The sequence below is a fragment of the Orcinus orca genome, chromosome 13, assembly GCF_937001465.1.
Source record: "Orcinus orca chromosome 13, mOrcOrc1.1, whole genome shotgun sequence".
NCBI lineage: Eukaryota > Metazoa > Chordata > Mammalia > Artiodactyla > Delphinidae > Orcinus > Orcinus orca.
This window is the reverse complement of record NC_064571.1, coordinates 30380560-30397975: the sequence shown is the minus strand read 5'-3', so window position 1 is coordinate 30397975 and position 17416 is coordinate 30380560. Positions and strand designations below refer to the sequence as shown.

Sequence of the window (17416 nt, the reverse complement as noted above, 5' to 3'; positions counted from 1 at the left end):
TTAGAATCAAGTATTTGCTGTTCACCTCTTTGTTACTGGAGGGCAGAGACTGTATTATATTCATTTGTGTATTCCCACAACACCTAAGTTGTGCTTTGTTCACAGTAGGCACTCAGAGTTTGATAAACTGAAATGAAAATCATCTGAAGTTCAAATTCCGGTGTTCATCAGCATAATTTACTTAATGTTTAACAACAGAAGAAAATACAAACCATAGTACTGCTTAAGAATCAAATAACTACTGAGGATCTACTATTGGCCTTGTGTTGTTATTCTCAATTATGAACCATTAAGGGCCAGCAATTATCAGTACTTGGAATATAAATGCTACTTCAAGATAGATAATAAATGAGCCTTTAAGTTGTCCTTCTCAAGATTTAGCATTAACCCAAATTTGGATTTTCATAGAAATATGCACATAGATTTGATACATGAATGTGAAGTTGTACTGCAATCGTACTTTTATGAGCTTGGGAATATAGAAATTATAAAGTGGCAAAGAAGAAGATTTTGATTTGCACTAATTCACATTAACAGCTGGTTTTCTAAACCCAGAAACCTGACAAATGAGCTATGTAGGTAAATATACTTTAACTTTGACGTGCTATAAAAGTGTAAAATATCATGAAAGCCTGTGTATTCAAAATGTCATTTCACTTTTTTCCTTAAGAAGTAGAAAAATTAGAATAGACAGGACGGCTCAGAAAGGATGAATAGTTTTGCTATCCACATCTAATTTGCTTCCTAATAAAATTCTATGGCTTTTAAATGACACTCTGCTATTATAGTCTATACAGAGATGAGTTCATCAAATATTCCATGTTTTGAATATTTTAAAAATTATCATTCAATTGATAGAGCCTGAAACACTGTAAAGCAAAAGAACATGAAAGCATGATCAGAATGAATATATTCATAAACCAGTGAAGGAAATACACTCAATGACAGTAAAAGAATATCCTTGCTGCACTGAACTGGGGACAAATCCCCTTTTTGCATGGGTGCGCGTATGTATCCTATAACTTGCCTTAACTTTAACTTCTTCCTTTAACTTCGGCCATTCCTGATTAATATTGTTATCTTTGACTTATAAAGGGCATAATGGTTAAATCAGGTAGTAAGGTGGATAACTGAGTCAGGACCTTAAAAGGTTTAGACAGGCTAAATAAATAAGAATGATTAAAATCTGGTTTGTTAATAGAATGTCAAAAAGGAAAACGCAGACCAAAGAGAGTAAAGTCTTCAATTGTGGTGTATAAAATCAACCACATAAAGACTAGATATGGAATGAGTAACAATGCTACACGTGAAAAAGACTCAATTACTAGCAGATGGAAGCTCAATAAATCAGGATAGAAAGGCTGTCCCCCAAATTGGAATGCATTAATAAAAATACAAAGAGTGAAAGGGTCAAAGTTAAGTGAGACATATTGTAGCCAACTTAAGAAATACGTTTCTTTCTTTCTTTTTTTTTTTTTTAAGAAATATGTTTCTTATAATCAGATTGTCTTGAGGTGGACCCTGCTGCTTTGGGGAAGCAAGTTCTCTTCAAGGAGAATATTCAAGCACAGTCTAGGGTGCTGTACAGGGATTCCAAGTATCAAGCCAAAGGTTATATTACATGATTTTTAAGATTAGCACCCAGCCCCCAAATTCCATAACTCTATTTTAGGATTGCAAAGAGTACAGGCAAAAGGACACATACTCAAGGACACCTAGTCATGTCTCATTTGAGGTCAAGCTATCTCCTTTGAAACCACACTTTCAGACTTTCTATTATAATCGGCACATCTCTTATAGTTCATTAGCTGCTCACTTTAAAAATGATGGTCACTTTAAGTTATGAGAATGACTAAGATGAACTGCAAAGAGATAAATATTTTCAGCACGGGATGTGGAAAGGTAATTTTTGTCACACTGATTCAACCTACCTGAGGCCTGCTAATAATGAGCTAGGCAAGTTTTTCAAATGATCTAAGAAAAATGTAAGCTGCTTTAATAGAGACAGACATAAATAGAAATTAAGTGATAGACTGAATAGCAAGAGGCATATTCTTTCATGACTCAGTGAAATTTTGGAGTTTTGGTTTCTACTACTAAAACTTCGTAATCGGAACCCTCAGAACAAAACTGTAACAGAAAATAGGAACTTAAACATAAGCAACAGTGCTCACTGAGAGCTCACAAGTACTTGAGCATTCATCCCCAGCTCAGATCCACCTTATTTTGGCTGTGTTTTCTAACTTACTCCCTTAGTTAACATTTTCTGTGAACACTAGTTGCTTTCCATAGGGACCAAAACCACAAACTCGAGAGAATGACCACACTTCCTTTCCATGAAGAGTGAGAAGGGAAAAATTTTTCCTTGGATGTGTTTTTCCAATGAAATTCAATTTCTGCTTTCCAAGAAACGCCAATTGGCTCAGAAGTCTCTGAGAAGAAACAGTGCTGGGAAAGTCAAGCAGATACCGCTCCACAAAACCATAAAGCAAAATCCCAATCTTTCAGGTTTACATCAGCCAAGGGGTTAAAACCTGAACATCTCGGTTGAGTGGCTGAATCCACAGGTGGAAGGTGTTAAGTGTGGAAAGAGATACTCAGCTGCATTTGGGACCATGCTGGGAAAGCCTTTATGTGTAAGAGAACCCCCACCTCAACTCCTAAATATTAAGTTGACACACGTTTCTGGGACGCGGCCTGAATCCTCAAACTTTGGCGGGTCTATAGAGACACAATTTTCTGTTTTCTGCTTAACAGGGCTTTCCAGAATTGTCATCAGATGACAGATTACACCACCCATCCACAAGGATTCAGGGGTAGCTCAGGCCATCCATTATGGGTTAAAAGCTGTTCTAGCATGAATCGAGTCACAGTAGTAAGGAGACTACCAATACAAGGGGTCCTACAGCTTTAAGAAATACCCTGGGCATCTAAAAGTTCTCAGAATGCAAACTTTGTCAGCTCTGAAAACAAGAGGCACTGCATCATTATGGCAGGAGAAACAAAGCCAGCCCCCTTTTAAAAAACAGACAAAAAAAAAAAAGATTGTTTTAATAGGAGAGAAGCATCAGTCATTGATTCTTACTTCATTCACACTTTCTATCCAACCCCATCCATCTTCAGAGTGAAGAGATGACAGAGCCCAGTTAACTCTCTCCCTTTTTCGGCCCCCGCCCATACTGCTCCTCTATACCCAATCCACCAAGGCCTACCAACCCACCCTTTTCAATCTGCAAGCAACAGCTCTATCGCACGACTCTTTCTATCTAATGGGCTTGCAAAGCTCAGGTATACCTAAGTACCAGCTTTCATCACATTACTTCAGTAGGGTCGCCTGTCAGGTTAGCATGACTGGTCAGGGCCTTTGCTAAGTATCTGAAATGACCACTTAGTCACTCATGGCTGACCGCATTCTACAAAGGAGGGGATGGGAAGACTTAAGGCAACAGAAAAAAGTCAACAAACCAAACCAACAATCCAGAATGCAAAATATTTCATCTTTCTTAAATGCTACTGCCCTCATTATCTGCAAACAAAAGTCCTCTGGGCAGGCAGTCTCTGCATCAGTGCACCTGCTTAGCATTGGTTTGCTGAGCTATCTTTTTGCTGTGTCTGCAGAAGCCAACTATAGCACAATGGGTCACATCACTTGAGGGTCACTTGAGTCCCTCTACATTCTGGGTCCCTCCTCCCACCTCCTGCCTTCCCTTCCACCCACAAAACCTTTAACTCCACCATAGCTAAGGATCCCAGATAGCTAAATAAAAGAGGTGGCCTCAAACACAGGGAAAAACCCTTAGGTCTCCAGTGTGAATCGCCAACGCCAATCCCCCTCCCCTCCCCTTTTCCTTAAGACCTGATGGTCTTCAGTCACACATCTTAAAAGAAAAACAAAAAACAAAAACACAAAGACTTACTTGTCTCAAGTCGATGAAGGCCAACTGCAGCGTGTCCTCCTGGAACCCAGGCACCGGGCCGGATCTGGCAAACTCTGTGGGAAAGAAAAGAGGATAAAAAGCGCCTTTAACTAACCATGGACAGGGAGATTGGCAGACGGATGACAGGGAAGACAAGAGAGGCTGGGGGAGAGGAGGACCAAGCTTCTAAGGAGTCATGTCTCTCTCCCTTCAGCTTCTTTGTTTGCCCTTCAAAATTCGTGTCATCAAAACACCATTAATTCCAGCATCCTGACAGCAAGGAAACTGTACTAATTCGACCTGAAATTTATTCCCATGAGCTGCGCTGGGCTTCAGAGTATTTGTTTTGTGAATGGACAAACAACTTGCAAAGGAGGAGGGAGTGGGGGAGAGAAAAAAGTTTTTCCTCTCAACACAATAAAATCTTCAGCTGTGAAACTCTTTTCAGTTCCGAAAGCTATTTATATTTTAGATCGCTGAAGGAATTTTCTAATTTCACGCCTGTCACCTCATTCCCCAAGCATTTATCAAAAAATATTCCCTGCCACATCATTAATTATTCCCTCACTGATTATTTGTATTATCTCATGAGTGCATTATCGCCAACACACACACAGACACACACTCACACACACACACCAGCAGCAGAGGCTGCCCCAATCTAGTGCTTGGCTCTTCAGTAAAAGAGTACTGCAGATATGAAAAGACCCATCTAAATAAATCTCACAGCAAAAACTTAGGAAACATTTGTACATGTCCATCCTTCTAGTGTATTCTTTGTTCTTGACTTCTACTTCTATTCCACTCTCAAAAATTCTTTTTTCTCTTCCTTCTATCCCAATTTAGTCTTAGGTCAAAAGAGACCACATGAATGCTATTTGCAATTTACAGTAGCGCCTTGGGTACAGGCTCAGTTTATGACTCTGGCTTCTACATTGTTAATAAGAAGATAACTGCACAGGGCTATAGGGACAAATACTAGTAACAGTTAAGAATGTCAGATTTTATTGTCCCTAAGCCCTGCTTATTATGCAATCAAAAGGTCTTGTTTAAGCCCCTACATACACACAAGACACACACACACACATACATACAGAGCAAATTCAAAAGTTGGACAGTTACTAACTATGCCTTGAATTCTCTCTGTGAAGCCAAAGCATGATAAACATTTAACATCAATCTACTATTTACCTCAAAAATAACAAGTATCTGCTCAAAGCAAATATGAAAAGGAATGTTTTCCTTTCAATTATATTTTTCTTCAGGAATGAATTTAAGAAATTATAGAAAGTTGGTATCATATTAGTCTTTTGAAATTAAATAAAATCCATCAAGATATTTGCATATATGTCTGGAAAATTACTTCAAACAACTAGTAACTGCATAGATTCAAATGATGATTTATGAACAATGACAGGAATTTCTGTTCTTTAAAAATATTTTCCATCTAGGAAATGTCTACTAGGTTTGCATAAACTCCTTGACCTACTTTAAAAAATGTTATCAAGGTAAGTTGCAGGGAACACAAAAACATTATGTGAAATGAAATTTAAAACAAGTTATTAAACGAATTGTATAGAACACAAAGTGTTGTACAACTGTAACACAAAATATTCTTCTTCTAGAGATTTTAAAGAAAAATGACTCAAATGGAAGGAGATAAACGATATAGAATGATTAGCACATTGTTTCTATTTACTTTGGAAAGAAAATCTATATACCATTTATAAATGAATTCTATATGTATAGCCCAAATGATTAAAGTTTTAAAAAAGTAAAGTTCTAAGACTATACAAATACATGATGAGAGCCATGTTAATAAAAGCTTGACAGAATCCATCCTTCATATCTTACAATAGCCATTATCTGTGATAACCTTGTATATGGCCACTGCTCAATTACAAGTACAACTTTCCCATACTATGCTCCTGTAGAAAGCAGTTCTTTGAATTATAGCCACAGCCACTCTTTTTGTCTTGATTGTCAGGTGGTCAGCTTAAATAAGCTTCCCATGCCTGGTAGTTTCATCCAAGGTTGGTAGATTATCACTGTTGCTCCCGTATGACATAACAGCTATGCTGCATCATCTGAAGTCCTCTCTGTCAGTAGGAACCCTACTTGAGTCAAGATGCAGCAACTATCACGGTGTTCTGCTGCCCTACACATGTTCAGTTCAACAGGATTGCCCTATGATACATGGTTTGAATGCTTGAGAGGTGGCTACACATGCTTGAATCTCCTTATTGGGCATGCCCCCTGGGGTTGACATGATGCTGATGAAACCACTCAGGAATCTGGATGTGATACATATTTAGTCAGAGCTGTACTTTATAGACCTCATTTTATGACACACTGAATCTTCCAGGTTCCCAGAGGACATGGTGGCCTTTTAGATTTGGTTTTCCTTTTATAAATCAGGGAATGAAAATTACATCATGTGTGACAAAGTAAAGAGATTAATTTTTGTGTATAGCTTATGGAAATGTTTAACTACTATATATTCAACTTCATATTTACATTTTTGTTTTATATATGTAATTCTTGTCTTCCCATGTTTTATATATGTAATTCATTGTTTTATATATGTAATTGTTTTATATTGTTTTATATATGTAATTCTTGTCTTGTTTTATATATGTAATTGTTTGTTTTATATATGTAATTCTTGTCTTCCCATGTAGGCAGTAAAGTCCTTAGGGATAAGGACCATATCACAGAACGTAGCAAGTATTAAAAACAGTAGATGTCCAACAAATACTTATATATTAATTTACAGAAATAACAAGATTAACTAATTACACATATTCTTTACTGCCAAGGAAAATCTTTGGATTGCAATAGTAGGGTGCCTTTAACCTGAGTATCAATAAGTAGGCTTTAGGAATTTATAAGCTCCCTAAAATTAGACGCCCAATGATTGAGGAGATGGGCTTTGGGTCATAAAAATCAATTTGAGCTCCAGTTACTAGCTCTAAGGCCATGTGCAAACTACTTAATCTCCTTAAAGCTTCAATGTCTTTATCTCAAAAATAAGGGTAACAGTATATTCCTTATAGTGCTGCTATGAGGATTAAGTGAAACAACTATGTAAAGCAGTTGGCAGAGTACCTGGTATATCATAATTGATTATCATTACAATTAGTTTTTTGTGGGAATATGTGTTTCTCTGTGAAGAAGGTTCATATCTTTTATTGACTTCTCAGAGGGTTGGTGACCAAAGGTCAAGAGACACTATTCTATATCCAGGACAAAACATTAGAAGAAATTCAGCTACTATTCAGTTATGAGTTAGTGAGTTGGTATTGAAAATTTATAAGCAAATATTTAAGTGCTTCACTTAAAGGAAGCTGATGTGACTAATTACTAGTGTATTAGCCACAGCACAGTAATTTTCACTGGTATTATTTTAGAAATCAATAAATGCATGAAATAGGTCTCCCATAATTTTGTGATTCAATTATTTCCTTTAAAACATGACTGTTCTTCTACAGCCAATTTTTTCCATATATGAAAAATGTTAATAGCGTAAGAAAGTGTGAATAGTTTTTAAATTAAAGTTTGTATTCAGTCTGATGTCAACTATGTAAAATACAATATGAATAGAAAACACGACAGTAAGCATTTATTTCATAATGTTAACTGAGGCTGTTAAAGAGAGGAAGATTACAAGGGATTTTATTATTCTTTACATTTTATAAACTTTAAAAATGAGTAGAGACCACTTTTATAATCAGAGAAAAGGAAATAGAAGGACACACACACACACACACACACCCCTAAAAATTATTTAGTGCTATTTTCTCTAGTAATAAGAGATAGAACTTGTTCAAGATTTAGAATTATAGGCAACTGGGATTGATTTGCACACCCATGTCCTCAGAGGCTGCTTGATAGAGAGAAGGAAAACTACACATGGGAGGGGACAAGGAGCCCCAAGTCTGCGGACACATATACAAACTGATTATATGTACACACAGAAGCTTTTCTTTAGAATCATGAATAAAAACTTTCCTTCTTTTGACATCATAAAAAGGAGTACATGTCTGTACTAGGGGCCAAGTGGAACCGATGGATATATGGGGCACAGTGAAAAAGTCTCTTTCTGGACTTGTCTCTGGATTCCAAGGTCTGTGGTATGTTTTCAGTCTCTAAGTGGCTTAAGCCAGTGCCAAAGTTTCCAAAGGCTGGAGTTTGGCAGAGTGGCCCTCCACTTAACACAGAACCAAATCCTACCTTTGACTACCTTATGTTATGTGGGGACTGAATCAAGGTTCCAATGAGGCTGGCAAGAAAGCTTCCTCTCGAAAACTTGTTCAGGTTAGTGGAGCCCCTGACCAGCACCCAGCCATCCTTCAGAGAGCTCGGCTCTCCCCAGCAGCTCTTCCCTGCCCTTGTCCAATCACAGTATGGACAAGAGTTGAAGCTGGGATCAGGGCCTGCCTCCAAGATCCAATTTGCAAATGTGAAAAATCTTTTAATGAGATAAATTTTCATTTTAAAAAAATTAAAAGGAGGTGTACAAAGTTATAGGAAAGAAGGCATATTGTTAAGTGAAGGTATAAAGAGGGAAAGAAAATAAGAGGTATAAAGGTATAAAGAGGGAAAGAAAAAACCCCTCACTTAACAAATATCCAACATTCCTTCACATTCTCACACACACTTAAATCGATGAGGTGTGGCAATTGTTTTTAAAGCAATATTAATTTCTCAAAAGTATCCTACAGTTTTACATTTCTAATAATCTTCATATAATAATGAAATAAAATTGCCAAAGTAGAAAAAGGAGGGATTCCACTAATTTCAAAATGCTTTCTACACTGCTTGAAGGCTGGTCTTAAAATTAACTGCCACTTAGATGGGGGGAGGAAAAAAATGTTTAAATCAACTTAAAAATTATCTGGTACATTCATATTTGGCTGAGGAAAACAAAATATAAATTTTATAAAGAGCAGAGAACCCTAATTAGAATAAAACGGGAAAGTCAGAGTTAGAAGGGGCTTTGAGGAATCAAAATGACTGCCTTACAAGCAGAGAAAAGTACTCTGGTTTTTCAGAGTTCAAGGCCTTGAGAGAGAAGAGGGAAATGAATGAAACTCAGAAAGGTTAAAAGGTTATAGGGAGGGGGAAGGGTAAGCTGGGACGAAGTGAGAGAGTGGCATGGACATATATACACTACCAAACGTAAAATCGATAGCTACTGGGAAGCAGCCGCATAGCACAGGGAGATCAGCTTGGTGCTTTGTGACCACCTAGAGGGGTGAGATAGGGAGGGTGGAAGGGAGACGCAAGAGGGAGGGGATATGGGGATATATGTATACGTATAGCTGATTCACTTTGTTATACAGCAGCAACTAACACACCATTGTAAAGCAATTATACTCCAATAAAGATGTTAAAAAAATAAATAAATTAAAAAAATAAAAGGTTATAGGTGAAGTTGGCTGGTAAGGACCTGGAAAAGCTTGACTTATGCATTCGTCTCACTCTTTTTTTTTTTTTTGCCCCTACTTGCATGTAGGGTTCCCAGGATACAGGACTTTTGTTTTTGTTTTTTTTTGCACTACGCGGGCCTCTCACTGTTGTGGCCTCTCCCGTTGTGGAGCACAGGCTCCGGAAGTGCAGGCTCAGCGGCCATGGCTCACGGGCCCAGCCGCTCCGCGGCGTGTGGGATCTTCCCGAACCGGGGCACGAACCCGTGTTCCCTGCATCAGCAGGCGGACTCTCAACCACTGAGCCACCAGGGAAGCCCAATACAGGACTTTTAACACTGGTGTGGTAAAAGAACGTTGCCTGCTATTTCAGTAAACAAGAATGTTGCCTGCCATTCTGGTAAACAATGAATGTTACCCACCATCAAGCCACCAACCATTGCATCCACCCTAGACAGTGTGCCCTGAAGAGATTTCAGGATGAAGGAAAACAGGATACTGGCCCTGGATAGTTAAGATGCATATCAAAGGAATAATTTCTATGAGTCCAGACTCTTGCATCTTTCCATACATAGAGAAGCACTAAAATCATTAATTTGAGATGTCTGCTTTTTGTGATTAGCTATAATCTATTGATGTTTGACTCCATGTTTGTTTGTTTGTTTCCAGCAAAAACTCCTATATACCCTGACTCCTCCCTTTACCTCTTTGGAACAGTTCTATCTGAGAGGTGTCTCCCGGGCTTTAGTTCTCAGTAAGGTCACCAAATAAAACATAACTCTCAAAAAAAAAAAAATGACTGCCTGAGTCTGTAATCTGTATGTCTAGACAGGACATTTGAGAATTTATCAAAAGCAAGCTGTTGGAAACAGAATATAAAAGTAATTCTTCTGAATCTTTGCAAATTGTCCATAGAACAAGAATAATTTTCAAAGGAGATGAGCAAGGTAAAATTTATTTCAGAAAATCAAAACTAGTACAATATCTGGGAAATAGGTAAAATAGCAATTCTTAGAGGAAAAGCTAATTTGCTCAAATAAGAGAAAGTTGAAAAGGTAGTGGGCAAAATTTTAACCAGAGGTTCCTGGTTAGTATCATATACTATTGCTCCCAGTGAAGTTCCAGGTCAAACAGTGGACAAGATAGCATCACCAGCCTTCACTGAATGGATTAAGGGTTTGGTTTTTGGCCAAAATGTCAGGTAAGAAAGAAAAGTCAGTACTCTGGAGCCCAAAGTATGTTGGGTACTTGTTTATAGCTTAAGATCATGTCAGGTCACATGTGGTTTTTGTGGGATTAAAAAAGTAAGAGCTGCTGTTGCTGTATTAATATAATGGTTTCCTGGTATCTGGGTCCCTGGAGCAACAGATAAGGAGTATGCTAGACTACAAAGTGTGGCTAAGGGGAAGCTAAAACCTTCTTGCATCACTTCACAGTGGCTCCACTAAGCCAATTACAGAGAAGAGTTGACGGACTCCACAGGGACTTCACTCGAGGCCCTGCTGGTCAGAGAAAGGTCAGCCAGAACATAAGGAAGTAAGTACTAAGGAGAGAGCTATCAAGGAGACAGAAAAAGGGAGGGAGGACTGGTGGGAGGGAAAAGTTCCTTGGAGATTCAGCTGACTATACTTGTATAAGTTTACTTGTATGAACACGTGATCATAAAAAATAGTTACCTTTAATTATCTAGGGTATAATTGTGTGATGTAAATTTTTCTTTGTTTTTACATATTTTAAATAGGTAACTCACTAGATCTCCTACCTCAAGAAGGGCAGAGAAAAGTCCAGTCTAACTAACCTATTCTGAGTTTCCGTGTGAGAAATATGATTAAAACTGATAATAACAAAGTCTGATAGCAAATGCCAAACCAGTACTCTAAACAGATTTATAAATTGTTTTCAAAGTTTAATTCTCCTAACTCCTTTTGCTCTAAAAGACAACTGAAAACTAGGACAGATAGACATAGCTTTTTAATTAGTAAGGGATTAATCCCCTATAAGCTAGGAAATGGCCACAAGCATGAAGAACTTTCATGATGATGCTGAGTAAATAAGCCAATCAGTCTCCATCTGGCTGTCCCTTATATTGTACCACTGAGAGGAAATGAGGGTTCAGGTACTGGCAGTGACTGGTGTCAATGACAATATACATTCCCCTGGAGAGAGTAGCTGTCTTATGTGGAATAAACCTAGAAAATTCGAGAAGCTGATTTCTATGCCTTGCCTAACGTACCTAACATATAAGAAAAATCTGTAAACAGTTTAATGAAATTAATTGGTTGAATCTAGCAAAGCAAATTAGAAAACAATTTTATTCGAGATTTAAAAGAAGGAGATGACATAAATTCCTACCATGTCATGGAGTCCAGGAGGCTACTGGGTACTGTTCTTTGTTTAAGGAAATAATATTTTAAATGGTGGATAAGAATACTTTAGCTGTATTCACCAAATTAAACAGTATCTTTTGCACTGCAGAGGAAGAAGGTTAAGGAAAGCCAAGACCATAACAAGTGGCAGAACAATGTCATGCCACATGGCACTGGACTTTCCCTTAATATTCCACAAATAATCACCAAAAACATAGCACAAGATGTCCTAGCACTTGCGTTTACAACCTAGAATCCTAAAGCTGAAAGGAGCATTTGTAATTACTGAGGACTTTTACAGAAGAAAAAATTAAAAAGCAAAAAAGGTAAGTCAGTGAACCAGATAGAACCTAATCCCTCTGTCTTTCTATTATTTCAATATGCATCCCTGCTCTAGAATGTCTAAAAGCAAATATTCACTCTACATGTTCCATATATATATATATATATATATATATACACACACACACACACACACACACACACACACACACATATATATGTATATATGTATGTATCTATATCTTTTTCATTTAGTTAGAGAATAAAATCATAAAAATATATAGATCTGTGTAAAGCCACAATAGTCCTCTGAAGTTCCCAAATGCTTTGCAATTTTGCAAAATAAGGGCCAATTTCATAATAGATCTTTTAAAACTATAGTGAAAAGAAGCCTCTCCCAATTAGCAATCAGCAGTGCTTCTGTGCATCTCTAAGAAAACTGAGGATCTGCCATGAAAGGCGTGGGTTTCCTGAGAGATGAGAAAGACTTGTGTTCTGAAGTAGTAACTTTGTATCCTTGATATTTTTACTCTGCTTTCAATGACTTAATCTTATCCGTGTGTTTGTTCAGCACTGATTATTCTGCTGTATGAACATAGCCTCAGAGCTAAGCTATCTGAAATTTTACATTGAGAAGGATTCTGTAGGGCATTTAACATAACGGTGAAAATCAATTCTCTAGAAAAGCACTGTCCAAATAGAAGTGTGAGCTGCATGTGTAATTTCAGAATTTTTAGTAGACAGGTTAAGAAAACAAAAATTAATTTTAGAATTAATAATATTATACCTTGTTTTACCCAATATACCTAAAATATATTAATTTCAACATAAAATTAGTATTTTAAAAATTTTTCATGAGGTTTTTTCAAAATCCAGGATGTATTTTACACTTAGAGCACAACTCATTTCTGAGCTGCATGTCAAATGCTCCAATAGCCACTTGTGGCTGGTAACTATAGTACTGGACAGCACAGCTTTAGATGATGTTGACTGTAAAGAATGAAAACTAAAATGAAATGTGCAAAGAATGATTTCAGACTTTGAAATGACAAGGAAAGAGCACTCCCCAAATTCATAACAATATGAATTCCATTTTTACATTGGCTATGAAATTAGTATTGAAGCAAATATTCCTGACACTACACAATGTCTTCTATGCAGCCCATATTTTAAAAATAGGTCAACCTCTGAGAGAGCTATATACTTTGTATGCTCTTCACTGTGCCTGTCAATAAATTTTTATATTACCTCTTTATTAATTCTTATGCTAGTATTCTCACCTTTCTTCTCTTCATCCCATTTTCTTTTCTTATATCTAATTTATTATTTTTTTCAACTTATCCTACTGAAACTGGTCTCAAATCATTTTTGGAATGATTCGGGCATAATTAAAAAAAAATAATAATAGTTGAGCAGCATATGTTTCTGGACAAAGCTCTTGGGTTCTCCATTTCCCCAGCAAGTGATACCAGTAGCAATCCTGATCTATAACTGCAAAATGTTTTGTAAGTATACAATACAAAACAAATGCTGACTCATTAAAAGGAAAAGTATCAAGACACTGTCAGCGCTCTTGAACAGGGTGGAGGTATGTCACACAAAGCTATGAAAAATACTTAAAGAGAAATGATTAAGGTAGGTTCCACATAGGATGTTTCCCAAGCTAAAAGAGCTAGATTTTTTAAAAAGTCAATGATGATTCTTTCTAAACTGAAAGCAGATAGTTAATGCTTCTTTGGTATACATATCATGGATAGTCTCACAATTTGCCAGGAAAACTGAGTCTCATAGTCTAAGCTGATGGATGTCCACAGAAAATGGATATACTAGCTAAGGTAACTGGGATTCCAATCCTTTCTAGAATTTACTTATGTGACCTTGTGCCAATCACATAAGTTTTTAGTGCCAGATGTCTCCTCTGTAAAATGAAATTAATAATATTTCACTTGCTTAAAGCTATGCGACTGAATCAAATATACTCTTGAGGTCTATTGTATAACAAGGAATATATCTGGTCTTTGGTCCCAGCTCCTGACACAGAGTTTCAAATACCCTTGAAAGGTCCTGAGCAATAGGAAAGTTCCTGAGCAATTCACAATCAGCTCCTTTTGACCATACCTAAGTTTATGCTGAAATGACTCCTGTGGGCCCCTAGGTAGTTTTAAGGGAGGGGCTGGACAAGCCAGAAAGACCAAGCCTGTGACTAAAGGTTTGAAACTTTCAGCCCCACCCCCAGTCTCCAGGGAGGGGAGGGGAAGGTGATTGATTTCAATCATGTGGCCAATTATTTATTCAATCATGCCTATGTAATGAAACCCCCATATAAAAACTCTGGACACTGAAGCTCAGTGGATCAGGAATTCCTGATGGGTGAACATGCTGATGTGCTGGAAGGTTGACATGCCTGGAATCCTAAGGACAGGTCATGGAAACTCTGTTCTGCCCCCTCCTCCCTAGGATCCTGTCCTATGCATCTCTTCCATTTGGCTGTTGCTGACTTACAGCCTTTATAATAAAACTGTAATCATAAGTACAGCATTTTTGGTGAGTTATGTGAGTTTTTCTAGTGAATTACTGAACTGAAAGGAGATGTGATGAGCCCCAAATCTGTAGTCAGCTAGGAAGAAGTACGGGTGGCTTGAGGTCACCTGTGACTTGTGGCTGATGCCTGAAGAGGGGCAGTCTTGAGGGACTGACCCCTTACCCTGTGGAGTCTGCACTAACTCCAGGTAGTTAGTGTTAGAACTGGATTAAATTGTAGAACACCCAGTTGGTGTTGGAAAACTGTTGTTGGAACACAAGGTCCAATCCAGATCAAGCACATTACAACTTGATATTGAGTCCATTTTAATATCTAGGTTATAGCCAGATGTGTCCCAGCATAAGTAATGTGAAATTTACTGGAATTGGATACAATAAAATAATACTATGCTTTTTTTTTGCCTACATGGTCACTTCTTCAATGAATCAAAAAATTTAAAGATATTACACTAAAGCAAGTCTTCATTATGAGAGATCATTTTTTAAAAATTAATTAATTAATTAATTTATGGCTGTGTTGGGTCTTTGTTTCTGTGCGAGGACTTTCTCTAGTTGTGGCAAGCGGGGGCCGCTCTTCATCGCGCGGTGCGCGGGCCTCTCACTATCATGGCCTCTTGTTGCGGAGCACAGGCTCCAGACGCGCAGGCTCAGTAATTGTGGCTCACGGGCCCAGCTGCTCCGTGGCATGTGGGATCTTCCCAGACCAGGGCTCGAACCCGTGTCCCCTGCATTGGCAGGCAGATTCTCAACCACTGTGCCACCAGGGAAGCCCCAAGAGATCATTTTTGATATGGCAAAATAAAAAGTTCTGCATATCTTGCCCAGAGAAAGATATTTTCTATATTCTCTAGCTTTGCTTCATATAATTATTCTAGTATTAGTTGGGAATTCCACCCCCTCAATGGAATTATAATGTAAAGTATTAAAACAATGGTCAACATCCATGTTAAATGTTTGTGAAAGATCAATATGAACATAAATACTGGTCTGCCATTATGGTTACACAGACTAATGAATTTATTTTCAGAGGTCAAGATCTATCTTACTAGAGAATATAAACTTTGCCACTAAGAGCTCAGTTTGGGGTGTGTTTTCCTTTTCTTTTTTTCCCCTAAAACAAACAAAAACAAAAGAAGGAGAAAAAGAGAATCTCTGTCAGTGAAACCTGAGACCTTAGGCTGGTAGTTACAAGATCAGGGAATTGACTGCAGACACAACAGGAACGCTAGAGGAAGCATTAGGCATTTTTAACTCCTAGGCACTGGTAAGAGAGGGGGAGATTAGTGTTTTAAGAGAATTTAGGCTAGTTGGAGAAAAAGGAAATGAAAATAGTTGTTTCTTAAGGTACCTAAGCAACTTCTTTCCATGATAAATGGGTGCTTTTAAAGGAATATCTTAACTACTAGGAAGTATAGGAGATAAATGAGCATCTCAAGTATTAAAAGCACTCCTGTCTTTAAAATGTTGTCTTTAAAATGTTTAAAAGCCCTCAAAAATGCTTTTCTACAGAAGAGTACAGAACCTCATCCTTTTCCCTGGTTAATTGCCTGGGCAGGGGCTGATGCTACACCTTGTTTCCATCCATTGACAGGCAGACAGCTGACAGATTCCTGTGAGTCAGAGGGGAAGGGCAGGCCTTAAGCCATGTGACTGCTGGGATGTGGTGAAAAACTGAGGAGCCTTGAATTTCTTCAGAAAGGCACATCATTCAGGAAGAAAGGGCAGAAAAAGACAAAAAGAAGAGAAAGATTACCAGGCAAATTTTACTGATACCCACAAAGAAAATAAAGTGTTATTTTTCTCCTATTCTTGGTTACATTATATAAAATATTTGGTGTTATTTATAATTAAACAGTCCCAATTATTAGGCTTAAGAGAGGCAACTAAATAAACAACCTTTTCTTTCCTCTCTTTCCATGTCAATTTCTGAGTCTTTTACAAGCACTGATTCAGCTTCTTTATCTTCCATTCATCCTTCAACTCTCAGCAGTCTGGTCTATCACCCTACTTCCATTAAAAGTACTCTCTCTAAAATCTGCTTTGGATCCACTAACAATGATTATGTCTCCACATTTCCTTCTGGCTACCCCACTTCATTTCACCCTATTCTCTAGTCATAATGAACTAGTTTTAGTTCCCTAATATGCCATGTTCTTTATTTCCTCCCAGAATTTATACAAATACTTGCTTTTGTCAGAACACCCTTCCCAGCCTACCTCATCGTACTCGAATGGCTAATCCCTAGCCATGCAGTCCAATGGGATACCCTAGTCCAAACCACTCACATATAACAAATGGGTAAAAAGATTTTGAAAGAGATTAAGTGTGTTGTCCAAATTCACAGCTACTTAGTGATCAAAGACAAAGGCCTCAATTCACCCATACAAGTGTACATTATCCTACCAGAGACCCTACCATAAACCACCTTCTCCTCCCAGGAAAGGAGTAGATTATAGAAGTAAAATATAGATCAACCATCATTATAGAACATTATAGGTAAGACTTTAAAAATTCTACAAATTGACTCACTAGTTTCTGAAGACTTCAGCTTTTCTAAATGGAAGTGTTGGCAATGATATTTTCTTCACGTTTTCTAAATTCCACTCTTAGAAACATGAAATTGGGAATGCTAAGGGGATTTTGTGGTGCCTCTCTCTCTCTCTCTCTCTCTCTCTCTCTCTCTCACACACACACACACACACACACACACACGCACATAAAAGGGAGGAAGAGAGAAAGGATAAATTTCTAAAATTTGTAATAGAAAAAGTAGACTAGATAGATGATTTAATTAAAACAACAGAACTCAAATCAGAATTTGTTAACTGCTGAAATACTAGAGCAGGTAATAGTGGAAAGGACTGAAATTTATTTCTTTTAA

General features: G+C 37.6%; 1 protein-coding gene across 12 annotated transcripts in view; it reads right to left on the bottom strand.

Annotated features, from left to right (window-relative positions):
* The window catches only part of EXOC6B (exocyst complex component 6B), a 721405-nt gene that overhangs the window by 164449 nt on the left and 539540 nt on the right, over positions 1–17416 (bottom strand). For all 12 annotated transcript variants that reach the window (XR_007470913.1, XR_007470912.1, XM_033400476.2 and 9 more), the window contains one exon: positions 3918–3991. Coding sequence is in view for 9 of the 12 variants with exons in the window: in XM_033400476.2 (XP_033256367.1) it covers positions 3918–3991 (74 nt within the window). In the remaining 3 variants the exon portion in view is untranslated. Of the gene's footprint in view, positions 1–3917; positions 3992–17416 lie in introns of those variants that run through there.